General features: G+C 48.3%; 1 protein-coding gene across 8 annotated transcripts in view; it reads left to right on the top strand.

Annotated features, from left to right (window-relative positions):
- The window catches only part of CFAP74 (cilia and flagella associated protein 74), a 62,523-nt gene extending 41,490 nt beyond the window's left edge, over positions 1–21,033 (top strand). For 7 of the 8 annotated variants that reach the window (XM_072977642.2, XM_072977643.2, XM_072977644.2 and 4 more), the window contains 16 exons: positions 378–511; positions 1,698–1,974; positions 2,520–2,654; positions 3,295–3,431; positions 4,561–4,695; positions 6,530–6,639; positions 7,235–7,290; positions 7,745–7,864; positions 8,720–8,875; positions 9,775–9,901; positions 16,137–16,291; positions 17,423–17,558; positions 17,854–17,981; positions 18,734–18,868; positions 19,326–19,420; positions 20,753–21,033. In XM_072977642.2, the coding sequence (XP_072833743.2) occupies positions 378–511; positions 1,698–1,974; positions 2,520–2,654; positions 3,295–3,431; positions 4,561–4,695; positions 6,530–6,639; positions 7,235–7,290; positions 7,745–7,864; positions 8,720–8,875; positions 9,775–9,901; positions 16,137–16,291; positions 17,423–17,558; positions 17,854–17,981; positions 18,734–18,868; positions 19,326–19,420; positions 20,753–20,768 (2,052 nt within the window). In that variant the 3' untranslated portion in view covers positions 20,769–21,033. The remainder of the gene's footprint in view (positions 1–377; positions 512–1,697; positions 1,975–2,519; positions 2,655–3,294; positions 3,432–4,560; positions 4,696–6,529; positions 6,640–7,234; positions 7,291–7,744; positions 7,865–8,719; positions 8,876–9,774; positions 9,902–16,136; positions 16,292–17,422; positions 17,559–17,853; positions 17,982–18,733; positions 18,869–19,325; positions 19,421–20,752) is intronic. The other variant, XM_078379436.1, reaches the window with a different exon arrangement.
- Positions 21,034–21,449: the final 416 nt, after the last annotated feature.

Here is a 21,449-nt window from a genome sequence, read left to right as displayed (position 1 = left end):
AGTTTGATTCCCCCACTGGGCCTCCAGGGAGTAGAGCCAGCCCGGGTAGCCTTGGGCCAGCTGCACCGTCCCAGGGATCCCTCCCCAGAAGAAAGGAAGGAGAAACCATTTCTGAGGTTTTCTCTACCTGGGAAACCCTGAATAGGTTTGCCATGAGTCAGAATTGACTTGATGGCAGCCGATTGCAGTTATTAAGGTACTGCTCCTATACTTTCAAGCATACTTTTTAATACCCGTGAAGGCTGGGCATTTTGATGATGTCAATATAACCTCTAGGTCTGTCATTTCAGTTACTTGTTCTCCATTTGACTTCCAGTGTAATGTTCCTTTGCTGTTCACATACGTTATCTGTAACACGTTTGTTCTCCTTTGGAAAGTTTGTAGAAATTCAGCCCAATGATGGGTTCGGCGTTCTCCTGCCCCTTGAAAGCTTGAGTTTGGATGTCATCTTCAAAGCCCATAAAGCGAAGCAATACTGTTTTGAGCTGACATGCAAGACCGAGATCAACAGGTCGGGCCCCCTGAGTTCAGCTTTTCAGGGTTGTGAGGATGAGACAAAAAAAAATAAATAAATAAAAGATCAGATTTGCTTCCAAGGTCCCTGATCTGTTTCAGATGGAGGGAATCCCTAGAACCATTGAAAAGGGCAGCAGTTACAGAGGTGGGAGGGGGGGAGCAGCGGCGTGGGCAAGGAGGATGATGATGAGTGATTCTCGCCTCCTGTTTCCTCTCCATGCACAGCAGCCATTTCCCCCCTACCTGAGCAGAATAATCCAGTGTTGGGATATGTTTTGTGCAGAATTTAGACAAGGCAGAAGGCCGCTGGGGGACAGTGGGCGAAACTCTCTATATTTACCATTATTCCTCCCAGGAAAACCTCTCTCCCTATTCACAGCACGGATCGGGAATCCTCCATTTGATGCGGTTTCACTCTGAGTGTACAGTGGTGCCTCATTAGACAGTTACCCCGCATGACAGTTTTTTCGCTAGACATTAGATTTTTGCGATCGCTATAGCGATTTGCAAAACAGTGATTCCTATGGGGGAATTTCCCTGGACAATGTTTGTTCGCTGCTTCACAAACCAATTTTCGCTAGACAACGATTTTGACAGCTCCCTCTGCGCTCGCAAAACGGGTGTTTTTGGGATCTAAGCTTCACAAGACAGCTATTTAAACAGCTGATTGGCGGTTCGCAAAGCTTCTTTCCTATGGCCGATCTTCGCTAGACAACGATGATTCTTCCCCATTGGAACGCATTAAACAGGTTTCAATGCATTCCAATCGGGAAATGTGTTTTTTTGCTAGACGATGATTTCACTAAACAGCGATTTCAGTGGAACGGATTATCATCGTCTAGCGAGGCACCACTGTATATAGATCCTGGGGTTGGTCTAGAGGAGAATGGATTTCCTGGTTGAACAGCTGCTGTCTAAAGACCCAAAGCCGCAGGAAAGGATGCCCTCTTTGCTTTCTAAACAGACGTTTGCACCCCATCCTTCATCCTACAAAACTCAAATGTCTTTCTAATCCTAGCCAACATTGTCAACCTGCTGAGGAAGGGACGGCAGGAAGATCCTGTCGTTTGGGAGAGATGCGTCTTGGTGGAATGCCAAGCTCCTCCCGGGTTTTATTTATTTTTATTCTTGGCCGGAGGACGTGTTTGGTGCTGCGACCGTATGTCTCTCTCCATCTCTAGGCAATTCAAGGTGTCATGTAAAGCTGTCGGGGTGCACCCTCCTTTGGAGCTGACTCATGCCTTGATTCAGTTTCCCCCCACCGCTCTGAACGACACGTCGGCGACGAGGATCCACATCGTCAACTCCCACGTGGGCTACAGCCGGTTTGACGATTTTGTCCCGCGGATCGGGGACGGGGAGGTGGCCCCCGTTGGGCCCACTTCCTTCCATTTCCTGGTGCCCGAGGACTCTCCTATCACCATCATGCCGTGCGTCGGAACCGTTCTGCCGGGGAAGGTAACTTTTTCTCCAAGTCCTCTGGATGGAAAAAATGACCATCGTGACCTTTAAAAAAAAGGACCTTCAGTGCCGTCCCATCCTGGGGCATCTTTGGGCCAAATTTGGGATTTTTTTTTTCACTCGAGGAGACCTTCATAGAGACAAATCTCAGATCTGCACCTGACTTGGCTCAACCCACCCCAGGGCGCGGGGCAAAACAGGAAGTGTCCCTCAGGCCATTTCCTGTTTGCTTGTTTAGCATTTCCTAGGGAAGGCGCAGCCCAGACTGTTTTTTTTTTTTAAATTAAAATAGAATTCTCCTGTAACAGAAAGAAAAATACCACATCCTCACATCCTAGGTCCCATTTTCATCTTTGTTTAAAGACGGATGGGGGGGTGCCCATCAGCTTGACGGACTCGTCCCTTCTCTTTTCGGAGGTGGGTCAGATACCAGGGGACTGTAACAAAAAATGCAGTGTGTAACCAAAAAAAAGAGAGGAGACTATTTCAATGTAAAGCTCTTATTTTTTTTCCTTCTCACTCACTGGCCGCCTCCAATGCAGAAGTGCGTCCTGGAAGTGTCCTTCCACCCTGTGTTGTGCGACCAGCTGATCCGGCAGGAGGCCGTTCACCTGATATGCCAGGAGGCCGAAGCCAAGGCCCAGATGGAAAAGAAGGCCCGGGAATTGGAACTGCAGGTGACTCTCAGGATTGGTGCCTTCCTCACATGTTGCTTATTGCTAGGGATGGAGTTTGGGGATGTCTTCGTCTACAAATCCCATAATTCTCCATTCCAGGAGTCCTACCTGAGAGCTAAACACCTTACTGACACCTCAATGTGGCTCACCTTGGAGAAAGGCCTTAACCTTTTGAGACCTAGCTAGGCCTAGCTCCACCCAAGCTTCCTGCTCAGAAAGAAAGCTCCCAGCTAGCACTGGGGCAGGAACAGGCCGAGCTTGGGGGGGGGAGCTAAGCCTAGTTAAACTTCTAAGCCTTCCCATTCAGGCCTCCCCCTCCAGTGAACCACATTTAGGTACAGTATCTGTCTGATGAATTTCTCACAAAATAGAGTTCTCAGAATGGAAAAATGTGTAATAAGTAGTGCAAGAAATTTTAGTGCAACCCTGTATATTGCTAAGAACATTCGTTATCAAATTATCAGACCTTGGTTGCAAGCTTTTAGCTTGAAAAAGGAACTTTTCCAACAAGTTTGGGGGGTATTGCATGCGGGCTAGGTCACTGGGCATTGAGTCCCCGTCTCCCTGCCAAAAAAATCCCATTTCTGCTAATAAACTTTCCCCGGAGAGAAGATTTTAATCCCTGCCCTTTTCATGGCAGAAGAAGAAAGAGGAGGCCATGGTGGGACGTAAGGATGGGAAGAAGATGGCCAGCATCTCCTTCCTCGCTCAACCCTCCAAGGATAAGCACGCCTCCAAGCCGTTTGAGGCGCCTTGCCCAGAGGACATCTGCCCAAAGTGAGTTTGGGAGGAAGGGGGGGCAGTATCAGGGAGATGGTATTTCTTGATGTGTCGAAGCCCCAGGGTGGGGTTTTGAGGGGTCTGCAGTCTTCTAGCTGGGGTTGAACTCCATCACCCATCATCCTCAGTCAGCATGCCAAGCTGTGGAGGGCGGTGGCTTTGCTCTTGGGTGGAGAACCTGCTTGGGTGTGTGTGTTGAACTTTGAAGGAGGATGTCACCAAGGTCCTTAACCTGTAATGGAAGACGTTTTCAGCACCTTGGAGAGTTCCAGACCTCTCTCTTTTTACCTCTCTTGGAGAGACCACCATTCACCTAAAATCACCCACTATTACCTTTGAGTCGTCCATCTAAATCCACATCTAGCTTTCAAAAGGTGGCCAGCCGGATGGTTTGAAGAACCATCTTTGCCCCACCCCACCCCGGTTAAGTAATGTCGACTAGCTCTCCACCTGGGGGGTCCACGTAGCCCTCTTGGATAGGAATGACCAACTTGTGGTTATGTGCCTTCAAGTCGGAACTGGCTTACCGTGGCCCTGATCAGGCTTTCTCGGTGTGATATTTAAGGCCTGATTTTACCCATTCTCCTCTCCGAGTGAGTTTCCATGACTGAGCTGCAATTTGAACCCAAGTTCCCTGAGTCCCGGCCCATTAATGTATCCCTTGCTCCATACTGGGTGAACGGTCTTCTCCTAATAGCTTAGTGATGTAGGTCTCTGGCTGTAGCGATGGAGGTTGGGAGTTCCATTCCCCACTGATGCCATCCCAGGAGAAGAGCCAGCCTGGGTAGCCTTGGGCCAGCTGCACCGTCTCAGAGGAAAGGAATGGGAGACCACCTTCTGAGTACTCTCTACCTACAAAACTCCAGAAAGGGTCACTGTCAGTCAAAATGGACTTGAGAACACATAATTATTATTAATTGCACCACTGATTACTCTAATTCTATATCTCAACACCCACTGCACTGGACCAGCTGGGAAATGTCTTTTTTTAAAAAAGACTACTTCTCCAACTCCCAAAATTTCTTTGTTCACCAAAGCGGCTCCCCCCCCCCCCCGTTTTTGGCCCTGGATGTCCGAGGCAGGCGTCCCTTCCGGTGACCCGTCTTCTCTTTGCCCCTCGCTCCAGCTCCGAAGAGTATATCGCGGCTCACCTGTCCTTGGTGCGGAGCTTCAGCGCCCGATTCGACCGCTACGTCATCCCGTGTCTTGTCGCCAGTGGCCAGATCGACGAGAAGCGAGGCGCCGAAAACCTGCACTTCAGGTGTGCCACGTGGGGGCCGAGCGGGGTGGGGAGAACTAACTCGGTGACTTTTCGCTGCGCGTTCCGGGGGCTTAGCGCCGTTGCTATGCACAGCAGGTGGGCGGCCGCATCGTGTGTCGTGCGTTGCTTTGGCGACACATGTCGCCACTAAAATTAGCAGCTCGTCTGCGGCACTAGACACCGGCTGCTTTGCATCGTAGCGTAATTAGAGGGTGGACGCCTCTGACTTTGTGAGTGAGTTTCGTCAAACTTGAACCCTGGGTGTATAATTTCCCGCTCTGCACAGAACAGCCGAACGAGAGCCTTAACCTCCCAGGAGGGGAAAAGAGCGAGCGTGCTGGACGTGTACAATAATCGGCTTGTTTATACATGGTAATTAGCTAATGTTGTACAGCAGTTAAAACTACGGGACAGGCAGCTTCGGCTTTAAATGTTCTCTCTCCCATGCGCTAATTTGGGGGCTTTAGCCCAGGTTTCCTTGCTCCGTCTCAGCTCACATAAATAATTAGATGGGGAAATCGCACTCTCTTACTCTGCGAGATTGCTGAAGATGATCTATAATTTATAATGCAATAATTTATTCTTGAAGCACCTACTTGTGAGCTTGTGCAACAATTCACGGCCATGGCCCAGAATGGGGCGTTTTAGGTTCCCCGGAGTTAAAGTGGTCAGAATTCTGAGACTAGATCTATCGCGATGTCATGCCAACTGCATACATTTCAGTGGGAAACCATCGCCAGAAGGCACCGCGGGATGTTGAGCTTACACGCCAAATCACACAACGGGTGTGGGATCGTAAATGCCTTCCCCGACATCTTAGGGCAGCCCGGTTCAGCATTGAAACGTGTGCTGCGACAGAGTTATGCCGCGTGGTGTGATTGAACAGGATAGCGGTCCTTGGGTTGCTGCCTTTTCCTTCTGCTGAAGCTGGCTGGGTAGCTCAGTGGCTGGAGATCCAGCCTGTGTAGCCTTGGGCGAGCTTCACGGTCCCGGGGCACACCCAGAAGAAGGGAAATGATCAACCTCTCCTACCTGGAAAAACCTGAAAAGGGTGGCCATCATTTAGAACTGATTCAGCACATGATTAAGGAAAATGGTTAAGAGGAACACAAGGCTCTGTCGCGCTCAAGCACCATCTTCTCCCTAATACCATCTTAGCTGCTCTCGGAAAACAGTGCTCTCCTCTCTCCCCACTCCAGTTCATAAATTGTGTGTCGTTCCTGGTCCCCTTATTTCCACCCTCCCTGCCCATCATGCTTCCAGCTAATTCCAGTCCAGACTTTCATATTTCTCTTTTCAAATGTCTTCATGGCCCATTGTGGGGGTGTGTGTGTCTGCTGCATACATTTTTCAGCCCATGTGTCGGAATGGCTAGAGAGCTTGGTGGTTTAAGTCTCAGGAGCCAGAGGTTGGGAGTTCGATTCCCCCACTGCGCCTTCTGGGAGAAGAGCCAGCCTGGGTGGCCTTGGGCAAGCGGCACAATCTCAGAAACGTTTTCTTCTCAGGTATCTACGAGAAGGCTGGTTGGATAGCTCAGAGGTTTACTGTCTGGCTGCAGAGCCAGAAAGAGTTCGATTCCCCCACTGGGTCTCCTGGGAGAAGAGCCAGCCTGGGTAGCCTTGGGCAAGCTGCACCGCCCCAGGGCGGCCCCTGGAGGAAGGGAAGGGTAATGCACTTCTGAGCATTCTCTACCTGGAAAACCCTGGGAAAGGGTCACCATGAGTCAGAATTGACTTGACGACAGATGATGATGATGATACTGAAATAAGCAGCAGCTTTTTCCAGCGTAAGGACACACCCCACGTAACCGTTTTTCATTCATTTCTGTCTCCAGCCCTTATAATACCTTGTACCTGGAACTGCATTGTCCTTCCAGAGCTCCAGTTGTGGTCGTGACGTCCAATAATGGCCGGACGTTCTTCAACTTTGGGGACGTTGCCGTAGGTACGACGCACCTGAGAACCTCTGCGCATCCCTCTGTCTTCTCTCGCAGGCTTTAGAGCCGCCCAGAAGGTGCTGGGAGTTGCGGGCCGAAGGAACAAACCAACCGGCCTCCGATCCAACTACGAGGGTGCAGCTTAAAACATGGAACTTGTGGGAAGGAGGCAGGATTTGAATGAGGGGCACCAGGAGCATTGGGGTGGAAGTTCTTTCAGGCCAAAAGGCCAAGCTCAGTTCCAGATTTGTTCTCAAGGGCTGCATTCAAGTGTCGGGCAGTTCCAAAGGAAAGCGCCTCACTTTATTTTATTCGCCGCTGCCGCTCACTAAGCATTAGGAACAGCGTTTTGAGTCCAACTAGGGCAGGGAAGACACTTTATATGAACTAGGAAATTGCTAAATGAGCGTGGGAAAGCGTTGTGGCTAAGTGGCGCAGCCGAATATACCGACATTGTTGATGTTTTTTTAATTGGAAACCAGCATGAGGTCTCCGGATTGACTTAGGGGGTCGTGGGTGACTGTAGAACCTTAAGTTCTAGCCATTCTGAAATTGTTGATATGCCTGGTTCTTCGACAAACACAGCATTCTGTCATCCACCAGGACACAGGATTAAGAAAGAAGTCACAATACAGAACATATCTCAAGAACTACTATCTGTATCCTTTGACTGAATAAGTCCTGCTCTGATTTTCCTCTCGAAATCCGGCATTGTTTACGAAGACGCACCTGTTTAATTAAGTGCATTCTAGATGCAAGTGGGTCCTTGATCCAATCAAGCCTGCGCCTCTCCCGACCCGCACTCGCCCAGTTTCAAATACTTACATTTCACACTTACGTTTTTGAAAATCTGGGTTTAGAAAAACGAAGGTGAAATAAATTCACCCCCGCCCCGTCTCAGATCAGCTGCAATACAACAGAAGCTGAAGGAGATGATGATGATCAGATTATGGGTTGTAATGCTTGAGATGGAGCCTCTATGACTGATAACCCTTATGCATTTCTCTAATTGTCTCTAGGTAACATCTTTTTCTTTCTTTTTTTCGGGAGGGGCGGCGGAATGGTTGCTTTGGTTACCACTCAACTTGCATTTTCTTAAACTGGCACCTTCAGCTGGAATATTCCCTCCTGAACCCCTTTGGCCCTTTCCTCTTGGCAAACCCCATCCTCACGCTCGGGGAAGGGGAGTCCCGCGCCCTCGTCCTCTCGTTCTGCCCGGAGGAAAACAAGTCGGTGAGTCGAAGGCAACAAGGCAGGGGTGGTGGTGAATGTTCGAAGGATTGGCCCTCATCGTGACAGCCCCCAGAGACAGCCCCCCCGGAAGAGAATCGAAAGAGCTCAGGCCAATGAAATGGAACATACTATAAACAAGAGGGGAGCGGGTCTTTTGTCAAGTTAATGGCTCTTAATTGCCCATTCAAGCCCAAACCACATTCAGATGCTTGCATCACAACAATATACTTTTCTCTCTGTTACTGTGAGGATTGCAGGGAAGCTCTGAAACAACAGGGAAGCCAAGAGGGAGGAGGTGGATGTTAGAGTCTCTGCGAACCAGAAATGGGAGCCGATCTCGTGTTGGGTCAGATTGTTTGGCCGTCCAAGCCCACCTTCATCTGCTCTGTCTTGGCACAGCACTTAAAGAACTTGGATAGGAACTCTATGGATCATCAGTCCACCCCCTGTCAAGGAGGGCCAGTGGGGGAATCGAACTCCCAACCTCCAGCTCCAGAGACCTAAACCACTGAGCTATCCAGCAGGTCTTGTCCATCTAACAAGTTTTGTCTTTTCTGGCTGGCAGAATCTTTCCATAATCTTGAGCTGAGATTTTTCCTGTTGCCTCATCTTTTGCTTGGGTATCACAGCGTGCACTCTACCATAGTGTTCAAGTGTGCGCTCTATCACTCAGCTAAATTTCTTCCCCTTGTCTGGTATGACTGCTTGTTTGGCTCTCCTAACTTGGAGATTCTGGGTTCAAGCCTCCCCCCCCTCCATCTTGATTGAGCCACATCCAGTACTCACACAACCTGGGATTATGTTTGTCCATTTCTTTCCATGATTATTGACTGACCACGGAAGTTTTCTCCATAGTTCTTCGAAACACTGGAACTCCGTAGCGAGAAGGCCACCCTAACCCTTACCTTGACTGGCCGGGGTGTGATCACCTCTATTGCTTGCTCGGTGGAAGGCGATGTGTTCAACATGGGATATGTCATCGCCAAAGAAACAGCCACGGCGACCTTCAAGGTAAGTCGTAAGTATGGTATGAAGAAGGGTGAGGGTCATGTTTCTAACGTTTGCCAACAATTCGCATTTCCAGGAGGAGCTACACTCCAATTCCTGAAGTGCTGTGAATCCTCTCCGGGCTTTACTCTGCCCTTTACAGTTATTCAAAGTCCTGGATTTATTCCGGATATGTGGTTCAGCATCTTAGCTCCATTAAAGTGCACAGTAAAACCCGGCGTGGATTCCCAGCACTTCTGAAGCTGGAGTCGTTCGCCACCTCTGCCACAAGGGAAGAAATCACTCTTATTCATTTCTAAGAAATAAAGCTGTGGATGAGAAATTGCTCTTCGAAACCTTGCCTCCCCCAGGGACTCACAAGGGATCTGATCTTAAATAGCTCAGATTCTACCCCTTTCCCGTTGTAATATATGGAATAAAAACACTGACTTTATCGTTCACAGGGGTAGGAATTGCACCAGTCTGTAGGCCATATGCAGCCCCAAAGTGGCCCCTCCTGGATCCCCCCCTTCCAAATCCCCCCATATCTTCTATAAAGTTATAATCTTTATTATTATCTTTATTATTTTTTAATCTTCCAAAACTAGAAATCAACTTTTATCTACAGTAATTCCATGTTATTTTTGGAGCGGGTCGATCCCGCCCCTGCCACCAAGTCTCAAGTGCAGAAAAGGGGTCCCTGCTCCCCTGTCTTAATAGAGGTTTTTTTTTTCCCCTGAGGGTCACAATTAGATGATGCATATGAAGCAACTTAAAGACAAGTTAAGCAGTCCATCATTAACTTCTCAAGAGGTCACAGTCTGTTGATGCGTTGAGTTTTAGAAAATGCAGCTGCAGAGCAAGGCAGCTAAACACGGCTAGTTGATGGACATTTCATTTTGCTGTGGGCGAATCTCTTACAGATAGAGAACACTTCAACTCTTCCCTTGAAATACACCATCGTCCTGGAATCTCTCTCTCCAAACAGAGACCAAGATCTGCAGAAGCTCCCCCCTTTCCTTTCGTCCCGAGGGACAACGGATTTAGTGGGTAAATAAAGGCTCAGATGGGATATTAATGCATTGGTGGCAATGAGGGACGTGTTGAGAACTTTCCCATGGCACTCCTTGGCAAAACCTGGGGAAAGTTGTTTTTTTGTACTACAGAACCCATAACCCCCTGTCTGGCTGGAGGATTGTGGGGTTTGTAGTTTCCCAAAAGTTACCATGGCAAGTTCTATTCCTGTGTTGACAAAAGTGTGCATGTTACGAGTAGGTGGTTCTCTGAATGTACAGTGTGATTTCTCAGCCCAAAAAACTGCAGGTTGGGATGGGATTTCTTTTAGACTATAAATCCCATAATTCTCCACTCTCAGCTTTCTGCCTCACAGACAGGCGGCTTATGGATGTATCAGCGTAGCTCACCTGGGAGGTTTTGAGGCTGAGCTAGGCCTAGCTCTGCCCAGGCTTCCTGTTCCCACCCCAGTGCTGGCTGGGAGCTTTCTTTCTGAACAGGAAGTTAGCGGGAGCTAGGCCTTAACTGAGCCTCAGAGCCTTCCAGCTGAGGCCTCCCTCCTAGGAGAGCCACTTTTCGGTGTCTATACGATTATTTGTATAATTACAAGTAAAAACCCCCAGAAAGGAGTGTTACATACAGCACTGATGTTACCTGTCTGTCATGGGTTTGGAGGGAAAGTTCCATCCTATGGGGAGTGGAAGGCGGGACATCAGGAGGAGGGGCTGTACTGTATATATATGTGAAGCATGTGTGGAGAAGTTAGGAGAAGCTGGAGAAGCTGGGAAGAAGAAGCTTGAGTGGGAGTCTGTGTGTCAGACAGGGTACTACTGTGTGTCAGTCAGTACCAACCTGATAGGTTCAGGTGTCTGTATGGTTAGCCAGAATTGATAGGTTCAGGGTCTGTGCTTCAAGTTAAGTGTTCTGTGTGAACCAAACTGTGTGTATGCATGAGTGAGACTAAGCCACGTTACTGTATCTTATTCACCTGATCATTTTATTTTCCCTGTGTGTTGTTTTAAATAAACCTTATTCTTTTATTTGTTGAAAATCCATCCCTGGTCTGTGTGACTTCTTATAGGGAATGGTTGGTGGCAGCTTAGTGAAACTGTGGTATATCCCAGTAGGTCTGGGTTTGTCACATTGATTGGTGTCCAGCGTGTGGGATACGACTGGTCCAGTTGTCCAGTGGTCCAGCAAAGCCTTGGCAAGTGTGCCCAGAGCAAGGGGGGTCTAGTCAGGGACAATCTGAGAGCACGTAGGTAATCTTCTAGGTGTACCTCACGGGGAGGTGCGCTAGTAGAAGAACGTGTAACCTCAGATTGGGGACTAGATTAGGGAGCTCTGAGGCAGCCTGTTTTGGCGGGAAAAAAGCTGAGGCAAAACTGTGTAGTAGAAGTGATTTAGCCTGCCTGCTGCGAGGCCTAGCAGAGGGGGGTAGACTCTGGCTCGCAACTGTTGCAAGTTAGTACTGAAGAACAGCAGCAAACTAGAGAAGGCTGGTTCTGAGGCAAAAGAAAAAAAAAAGTGGTCGCTTTATTTTGAGGCTTGACTTTTGAAAGCAGCCTGTGCTGGGGGGGGGGGATTATGCCCTTGACTCGAAGCCAAATGGCAGAAATGGGTGAAGTGAAAGACCCCCAGGTAGACCAAGGTTCTGAGGATGAATTTGGCTCAGTGCAGGGTGACAGCACGGGAGAACAGAACCCAGAACTCAGGAAAATGCTCATAGCCCAACAGCATGAACTGAGGATGAGGCAATTTGAAATGGAGGAAAGGGAAAGAGAGAAACAAAGACAATTTGAATTGGCGTTGGAGAGAGAGAAAATGGCGTTTGAGTTAAGAAAACTGGAACTGATGAATCAGAACAATAATAACAATAGGGATTCTGAGGGAGGCCAATTGTCTAAAGCTGACCTGAAGAAATTCCCTGTGTACCACAAGGGAGATTGTCCTGAAGTGTTCTTTTCCCTAGTGGAAAGAGCGTTTGTGGACTTCTCAGTGAGGGAAACTGAGAAGATGACCATTATGCGATCTTTAATCAGTGGCAGCCTGGCCAAAGTCTATTCAGAGATGCCAGAGGAACTGATGAAAGATTTTGCAGAGTTTAAAAAACTGGTGTTTGCCAGACATGGGATAAATGCGGAACAGCTGAGGCAAAGATTCAGGTCAATCACCAAGAAACCAGAGCAGACTTTTACCCAAGTGGGGGCCCAATTGGTGAGGCTGCTAGAGAAATGGCTATCTCAGGAGGGGACAGAGACCTTTCAGCAGCTCAAAGACTTGATAGCGCTGGAACAGTTCTATTCAGTCCTGCATGGGGAACTGAAATTCCAGGTGAGGGAAAGGAAACCTAGATCTGTGGCCGAAGCGGCAGAGATCGCAGATTTTATTTACCAGATAAGAAAGCCCTTGGGTGAGGGGAAATCGATGGGGAAACCTAAAGAAACCTACAGCAAGTACTCTCAGGGACCAGGGAAAAGCCAGCAAGGGGGAGGGGCCCATGGTGAAGGGAAGCCCTCAGACATGAAACCAAGACCTCAGATTTTGGAGGGAAAACCAAAACAAGATGAGAAAGACTCAAAATACAGCAGGAAATGTTATTTCTGTCAGGGAAAGGGCCATCTAATCTCAGAGTGTGAGAAATTAAAGCAGCTAAAAGGAATTGTGCCTCAGGATTCGAGTGGAACCAAGCCAAAAGCTGTGTTCTGTGTCCAGAAAGAGCAAAGCTCCTTGTCACTGAGGGAGCCTGTTGCCATGGCTACTCAATCTGGAACAAGTACATCTGCTGATCAGGCTGAGGAAAATGGTCCTCTTGGGGAGGTCAAGCGCTGCTTGCTCGTGAGAACAGATTCTCAGTTGTTTGAAACAGCAGGGGTGGACGTAGGAATACTTGACCATCAGTATCGGGGGTTGAGGGACACTTGTTCCCAGGTGACCCTGTGCCATCCAGATATTATTCCTAGGGAATATATAATCCCAAATGAGAGCATGAAGGTGGCAGGGATTGAGGGGCAGGTGATCTCACTGCCAGTAGCGGAGGTACCTGTGAACTTTCAAGGCTGGAGGGGAGTTTGGCGGCTAGCGATTTCATCGACTCTGCCAGCAGCCGTGCTCGTGGGAAATGACCTGGCTGAACATGTGAAACGGGTGCTAGTGATTACACGTTCACAAGCCACCACGGGGACAGTTTAGGGGGGTACTGATGAGCCAGAGACGGAAGCAGAGGGGAGTTCAGAAGCTGTGGTGGAAACCTTAACCACAGACAGCCGATTTGGCCAAGAGCAAAAGGCAGACGCCACTCTCCAAAAGTGTTTTGAACAGGTGACTGACGCCCAGCTAACACCTGAAACCCCAGTGAGATTTCTAGAGGAAAAGGGGATTTTGTATAGAGAGACCCTGAGGAATATCTCAAAAGGGGGAGATGGGATCCGAAGTCAGCTAGTGGTACCTGAAAAGTATCACCCCATGATCTTACAAAGGGGGCACTCTGACATGTTTGCTGCGCACTTAGGGGTGAACAAAACACAGCAGAGAATCACACAGAATTTTTACTGGCCTGACATAGGGAAGCAGATTAGGGAGTTCTGTAAACAATGTGATGTGTGTCAAAGGCAGGGGAATAGCTGCGACAGGACCAAAGCAAAGCTGTGCCCTTTGCCTGAGATTGACACTCCGTTCAAATGCATAGGGGTGGATATTGTGGGACCTTTGCCCAAGGCCACAAAAAGGGGGAACCGGTTCATTCTCACCATTGTGGACCATGCCACGAGGTACCCTGAAGCCATACCCTTGACTAACATTGAAACTAATACAGGGGCAGATGCCTTGGTGGGGTATATGTCCAGGATGGGATTTGCCTCAGAAATAATCACAGATTTGGGCGCATCGTTCACATCGAAGCTCATGAAACGCTTATGGCAAATCTGTGGAATTAAGCACAAGGAAACCACTGCCTATCATCCTGAAAGTAATGGGTTAACTGAGAAGTTCAATGGGACTCTAATGCGCATGATTAGGGCTTACTTGGCAGAGAATCCAAACAATTGGGACCAGAAGCTGCAATCCCTTTTGTTTGCTTATCGATCAGTGCCACAAGCCAGTACCGGGTTCAGTCCGTTTGAACTTTTATTTGGGAGAAGGGTGAAAGGGCCAGGATGACCCACAAGACGTTGTGACATACATAGACACCTTGAGGAATGACCTAAAGAGAAACCTAGAGCTAGCAGCAGAGACCCTGCAAGCTCAAAAGGTCAGAAAGAAAGCTTGGGATGACCAGGAAGGCAGGGAGAGGCACTTTAACCCAGGGGAGGAAGTGCTTTGGCCTAGGCTCTGCAAAGAGAACAAACTGCAGCTGGGTAGCCCAGAAATAAAATACTTGGGTCACATAGTAGGGGGAGGAGTGATAAAACCCCTCGAGGCCAAGATAGAAGCAGTTCGTGATTGGCCCAGACCCAACACCAAGAAAAAAGTCAAATCATTTCTTGGGTTGGTGGGCTACTACAGAAAGTTCATCCCGAGGTTTAGCGAGATTGCGGCTCCGCTGACCGATCTGACGAGGAAGAAGGCTGATGACCGCATCCCGTGGACCAGCGACTGTGAGGAGGCGTTCCGGAGGTTGAAGGAGGCGCTCATCAACTATCCAGTGCTGCGTGCTCCAGACTTCGACCGGGAGTTCATCATCTACACCGATGCGTCTAACAGCGGGGTAGGAGCAGTTCTTTGCCAGGAGGATGAGAATGGTGACCAGCATCCAGTGTCCTACCTGAGTAGGAAACTCCAGAAAGGTGAGAGACATTTGGCAACCGTGGAGAAGGAGTGCCTGGCCATAGTCTACGCGATCCAGAAGGCCAAGCCTTACATCTGGGGAAGACATTTTACTCTGTGCACTGACCATTCACCACTGCAATGGTTAAAGACAATGAAAACCCACAATAGCAAACTTATGAGGTGGGCTTTAAACCTGCAAGACTATGACTTTGAAGTGAAGGTGGTCAGAGGGTCAGTGAACTGTGTTGCTGACGCCTTGTCAAGAAGACCTGAAGATTGAAGACGGCGAAGGAACATGGACTATGTATATATTTTGATGACAAAAAGTCAAATGTGTCTGTTTATTAAGCATGTTGGTTTGTATGAATAAAGGTAACTTGATGTATTGTTAATGGTAAATGTTTAAATGCCTAATAGAGTGTAAGTATAAGTAAGTATGGTATTGTATGTTATTATATGACTGGTTTTGTTTGTTTTGGGTCCAGGTTGTTTTTTGGTGAAAAGCACCTTAGCTTTCCCCCTACAAAACAACTTATAAAGAGGGGAGGTGTTACATACAGCACTGATGTTACCTGTCTGTCATGGGTTTGGAGGGAAAGTTCCATCCTATGGGGAGTGGAAGGCGGGACATCAGGAGGAGGGGCTGTACTGTATATATATGTGAAGCGTGTGTGGAGAAGTTAGGAGAAGCTGGAGAAGCTGGGAAGAAGAAGCTTGAGTGGGAGTCTGTGTGTCAGACAGGGTACTACTGTGTGTCAGTCAGTACCAACCTGATAGGTTCAGGTGTCTGTATGGTTAGCCAGAACTGATAGGTTCAGGGTCTGTGCTTCAAGTTAAGTGTTCTGTGTGAACCAAACTGTGTGTATGCATGAGTGAGACTAAGCCACGTTACTGTATCTTATTCACCTGATCATTTTATTTTCCCTGTGTGTTGTTTTAAATAAACCTTATTCTTTTATTTGTTGAAAATCCATCCCTGGTCTGTGTGACTTCTTATAGGGAATGGTTGGTGGCAGCTTAGTGAAACTGTGGTATATCCCAGTAGGTCTGGGTTTGTCACAAGGAGAATTACGGGTTTCGTACTCCGAGAAATCTCAAAATCCCAACCCAAGCGGCATATTTTTACCCACTGTAATTTGCAACTTATTATAGGACTACAGATGTCTTGATAATTCAGAGGTTCGCTGCATTTGTTATAAATAAGGCACTGAACTTTCATAGCGCCGGCTTTCCATCGAGACCTTCTCACGAGTACGCATCGAATACCAGAATTTTGTTGAGGCTTTGACGGGGGGGGGGGCGCTTCCTTTACTGCCTTTTCCACTCCATGTTTCTGCAATAAGAAATCGGCCATAACACTTGCAAGCTGGCCAAGCTGTCTGGGTTAAATAGCTCTGATTTCCCAACTATGCTTTCAGAGGGATTAAAAATAATCCGAGATGTGTTGTATTGTTTGTTTGTTTGCTGCTTTTTCCCTTAGCTGCTCACCTGTTCCTTTGCTCAGGTACTCAGAACTACAGCGGCTTGAGCGTGTTCACCATCACCCCCGTCGAAGGCGTCATCGGTCTGGGCAAATTTCAGGAATTCACCGTCACCTTCAGCCCTGATCATGAAAGCCTGTATTACTCCGATAACATCCAGGTCTTGCTGTTTGACAAGGTGAGGGTGGACGCTGGGACTTGTAGGAGTGGATCCGAGCTCCCATCTGGAGATCCGAAGGAGATAGTGGCTCTTTGATACACATGGCACTTCCTGTTTGTTTGTCTTCATGTCTGTAAAATCTGTGTCTGAAACCCCCCCCCAACATACCCACCAGCTTTTATGGGCAGCCTTAAGCTTGGACCAGCATTTGGATAAAAGTGGGGGGGGGGAACGACCCTCCACAACACTTAATCAATGTAACAGGGGAACAGAAAAGAACAGCCCCAAATTCTAATTTCTATTCAAACATCCAAGTTCCTAGTCCTTATGAACTGGAAGTTGGTGGGAAGTACGTTATCAAAGATTCAGGTTTTGGGGATTTTTCTTCTACTTTCCATTATATCTCCTAGAATTTCCCAGCCCAAAACAATGTGGAAAAGGTTAATTATTTGGACTACAATTCACAGAAGGTTCCCATAGAAGGGTGGGGAGCAACCACTAAGAAGTCCTTGTTCATCTCTCTTGAATCCGCATGATTCTTTTAAGGGTGTTATCCTTAAGTTTATCCAAAAGATCTCATAATGCAGGCATGCTTTGTATAGGAGAGTTTACTCTTCGATAACCCTGGTCTGTGGCGAAATTTAGAGATTGTAACTGGCATTTTGAATAATGCCCAGGAGAGGGATGGAAATGGGAGTGTTGGAACTATGACTCCCAGAATTCTGGGAGGGGGGGGAACGTTGTCCCAAAAATATGCATCTGCACAAGTAGAAGTACCTAGGAAAAGTCTGGTAGACAGCTGAGCACTGAGATGACAAGGAGACCATCGGATTCTGGTCCACAGTTTCCAAACTTTGCAACCGTGCAGTTGTAGCTGGCCCAATAAACACTGCCATCTAGGAGACCGGCACAGTGGTTGAGATCTGGAGGCCGTTTTCTCTCCTCTGTCATCTTCCTTGACATGAAAGAAGATCGCCATCTAGCGTCAGCCCTGCAGGGAGCAGCGAAACCCCTTGTGTATAGAAGCCCATACGTTGAATTCTAGTAGCCAGAAGGGGAAACGCTTTGCCTGGTTGCTTTAGGTTACGGCTTCATCAGTGCCTCTGGACACCCGAAGGAAACCATCATCTGCCTTCGACTCTCTTTTAGGAAGTGATTTGTGAGATCCGACTCAAAGGGGCAGCCAGAAACCACATGATGTTTGTGGAAGGAGGTGATCCCCTGGACGTCCCTGTAGAATCGCTGGCGGTGACGACGTCTCTGGCCGAAGAAGCCGGCCGATCTGGTAAAAGTGGGCCTGAGCCTATAGTTTCTGCAGCGGAGTCCTTCCCGGAGGTCTCAGAAGGTGGCCTCTGCTCATAACACTTTGTTTGTTCATGGAGCTGCTGGTCGTGGTGGTGGAGATGATGTGCCATCAAGTCACCTCTGGCGATTGGCAACCCTATGAATGAGCCCTCTCCAAAAGGTCCGGTCGTCAACAGCCCTGCTCAGTTGCCAGAATGTCCACAGGAACCCCAGCTAAATGCAGAGGGAGCTGGCCAACTTCCCTCCGAAAACTGACCCGTTTGTGTCTCCTACAGAAAATGAGAAGACCACGAATTCCCTGCTCATCAGCCTGGAGTGTGTTCAGTCGGAGACTTTTGTCATCCCTGCCGTGAGGGAATTGAGAGTCGGGGCCATACGGACCACCCAGTTTGCCTCAAAGAAGGTATGGTGAATGGAAAGAGCAGGAATCGGAAAGCGTAGGGACCTTTGTCGTTTTCTGCTGGCTGCATAGCCCAGTCGTGCAGCATCTGGCTGCAGAGCTAGAGGTTGGGGGTTCAGTTCCCCCCACGGTCCCTCCAGAGAGAAGAGCCAGCCTGGGTAGCCTTGGGCCAGCTGCACAGTCCCAGGGCACCCCCTGGAGGAAGGGAAGGGTATCCTTCTGGGTATCCTCTCCCTGGAAAACCATAAAAAAGGGTCACCATAAGTCAAAATCGACTCATCCTATGTCAAGGCGCCTCCATACTGGTTGGGAAGAATGGGCTTCAAGACGGAGGAGAAGAAACAGAGGGGCGTAAATGTGACCACTTACAGGGGTATTTGGGAGCAGGATGCAATCCGTAGTGGAATCCTATGGCTGCTGATGGCTCCACAGAGCTTGCGCTAATCCCCAGCGTACAGGATTAGAAATACAGCCCTTACTCAAAAATAAATTAACAATCACCGGCTTAAAAAACAAAATGTTGATCTCCACTTTTGACCGGCACTCCTCTCCTAGCTGTTATCCGCCAGGAAGGACACACAGCCATCGTCGCTTCCCCCATCCCCTCCAAAACAGTGTGAACAAAGCCAAAACTGATTGCTGAAAACTGGGGCCCGTAGCTGGTTGATCTGTTTCTTCCTCGTGGCCGAAGGTTTCCCCGCCGGCGGCAAAGAATCTGACTGACCCACTTGCCCATCTTTTTTCTTCTTCTGCAGAACGTGGAGTTCAGCTGGGAAAGCCTGCAAGTTCTGCAGCTCAAAGGCTTCACCGTTGACCCCGTGAAAGGCACGGTGGAACGTGGACAGACCAAGCCGATCAATATTTCTTGGGTGCCCCCTGCTGGCTCCGATGTGAGTTGCCGCTTTCGAAGCATCCTCCGGTTTTCGAAACTGTATTGCGTTCATTTCGGTGGAGGATGATTCAAACAGGAGAAGTTAGTACAGTACTTGTGGTCTAACAGGGCTAGTTTCTCCTGTAAGAACAAAGGTAGAATCTATCTCATGGACAGAGGGCACGCTTTGCTTGGAAAGATTCCAGATTTACACCCTGGAATAAATCAGTGCAAGCAACGCCGTCTCAAAGGCAAGTGGTATGAAAATTCCTGGTTGGTTTTAATGAGGAAAAGTGGTTCTGCCTCATAGGAGATACCATTTTAAAATGGTAGAGGGGAAAAATGGGTGACAAAGAGGGTTACGTTTTCCCTTTTTTTAACACTGTGGTCAAAAACAGATCAAAACGGCGGTTTTTGACTTGGGCACCCCCTGGAAAGGTCTGGGGAAAAAAATTTCCCCCTTCTTCTCTCTTCAGCCCATTCAGCCTGTGACCGGGTCAGCCATCTTGACTGTGAAAGGTGACGTTAAAGAAATTTATAGTGTCTACTTCATGGGCAGGATCGTAACCAGGTGAGTGTCTTGCTAAGGTGTCTCTTCTTGGTTAAAAAAAGGGGGAAGCATCAGATTGATCCTGTAAATCTCTCCAGACGTTTTAGCTTGGAAGCAAGACGTTTGGGACAGTTTGCGAAATTTTGAGGGCAAGATCTACTCCATGAGGAGGGCGCAGTGCCATTTCCCAAAGGAACTTAGTACAAACATCCTTGGGATTTTTTTTTTCAAAACAAGCCCAAATGAAACAAAATAGACTATTTAGGATGAAGGAGCCCCCCTCCAAAAGGAAACCGTGAGCCCATCTTGGTTTTCAAAGGCAGATGAAATGCCGTTCAATTCTTATAAATCCAATACGGGGAGCTTTTCTTTTTAGCCGGAAGGATGAATTCTGAACGGATCTCAGAAAGGAAGTTATGGTCCAGGATGAGCTGAGGACACAAGACTTGGCAATCAAAACCGCCTGCATATTTCCATTCGCCTGCCTGCTAAATGAAACTTAGGAGGGAGATTTTGAAGGGAGGGGGCAACCCCTATGTAAAGTGGGGAGGCCACCCAACGGCAGGATCCTAGGGAAGGTGATCTGGACCCAGCAACCGACATTTCCCATAATAACGGCTCTCCTTAGACCTCTTCTCTACCTCTTTGCAACAGGAAACAGAAGAATAATACGGTGTTTAGTTTCTGCCTCTGTCGAAACTAAAGGACATTATTGGTATTTAATGTACTGTCATATTGGCCAAAGCTGGCTGGATAGCTCAGGGGGTTGGAGAAACACCAAGGGTCCAGAGTTTAACGTCCTGCAAACGTGCTTTGTAGGAAAACAGCCAGCTCATGTGGCCTTGAGCGAGCTTAACATTGGCCGACACACTGAATGTGTATCGCCCACTAGTGGCAGGGGTTGACACTGCAAGCATTTATTTCCCCATTCTTTCTGGACAAGGCACTGGCATATGAGCTCAGGAGGCATAGTTAACAGAAGGACAGGGGGTTGGAATCAATTCTAGAGAGGTTCTCAGGGATGGCGTGGCAGCAAGAGGTAGCCAAGGGTAAAAAGACCGGACCCACCCAAGACTGCCTGTTTCAGCTTAAAAATGCAGAACTGTCGTCGAGAAGGGCGTTTCAACTTTTGGGAATGGAAAAAAAACAACAACATACAAATACTGGGAAACCCATAAACTTTGCTGGAGGCATTTTGAGGGTACAGAGGGCCAGGCTGACATGTCGGATTTGGCCGACCTCTGTGTTTGGTGCAACCCATGGGCACAACACATAGAGATGATGAAGTTTGTGGCTGCGCCCACGTGCCCAGCCCACCACCTTGGTAACACTCCCGTAATGCTTCTTTTGCAGAAACCCAGCTGACTGATGTTATTCTGGGCCTTCTGGAAACAGATGTCACGGCGGTTAATGACTGTTTATACTCTTCAAGCAGATCAGCTGGAGGAACATTCCGTCTTCGTTGTCGGGGACCCAACAAGGTCTGTTCCCGGGTGATAATTGCACACCCTGGGTGGAGCTATAAAAGACCAATAATTACATTGTAGGAGTTTGCTTAGCCCAGTATGTGGTCACTGCATGCAAATGTGTGTGATCAGCCAGTTATTATTACAATAAAGGCGTGTTCCGCGGAATATTTTGCAAAGGAATGGATCGCCAAAAGGATGGGGCTTCTGACATCTGTGTTGTGGAAGCTGGCCTAAGATGGATCCGCTTCTTTGCTCAAGTAAGTGTGTGGGCCCGAGTGTGTGTGTGTAGGAAGAACATGGAGAAGTTACTCGTTTTGGCCCCCAAGTCCCATTACATGAACCTTGAGGATGTCTTTCAGGGGTTTCAGCAAGCCAAGAAAGAGAGAGAGAGAGTCAGCATGGTGTCGAATGTTGAACTGGGGTGCAGGATTTGAATCCATGCTTAGCCACAGAATGTCCCTGCAGGGTGGCAGGAGTACATTAGGCCTGAATGTCATGTGGCTCAAAAAATTAACAACAAAACAATTAAGGTTTCATGGATAACAAGGCTCAATCAGGAGTTTTAATGCAACAGTATTGTT

Source organism: Pogona vitticeps, chromosome 7 (genome assembly GCF_051106095.1).
Source record: "Pogona vitticeps strain Pit_001003342236 chromosome 7, PviZW2.1, whole genome shotgun sequence".
NCBI lineage: Eukaryota > Metazoa > Chordata > Lepidosauria > Squamata > Agamidae > Pogona > Pogona vitticeps.
The sequence above is the reverse complement of the archived record's forward strand: the minus strand, read 5'-3'. Positions and strand labels throughout refer to the sequence as shown.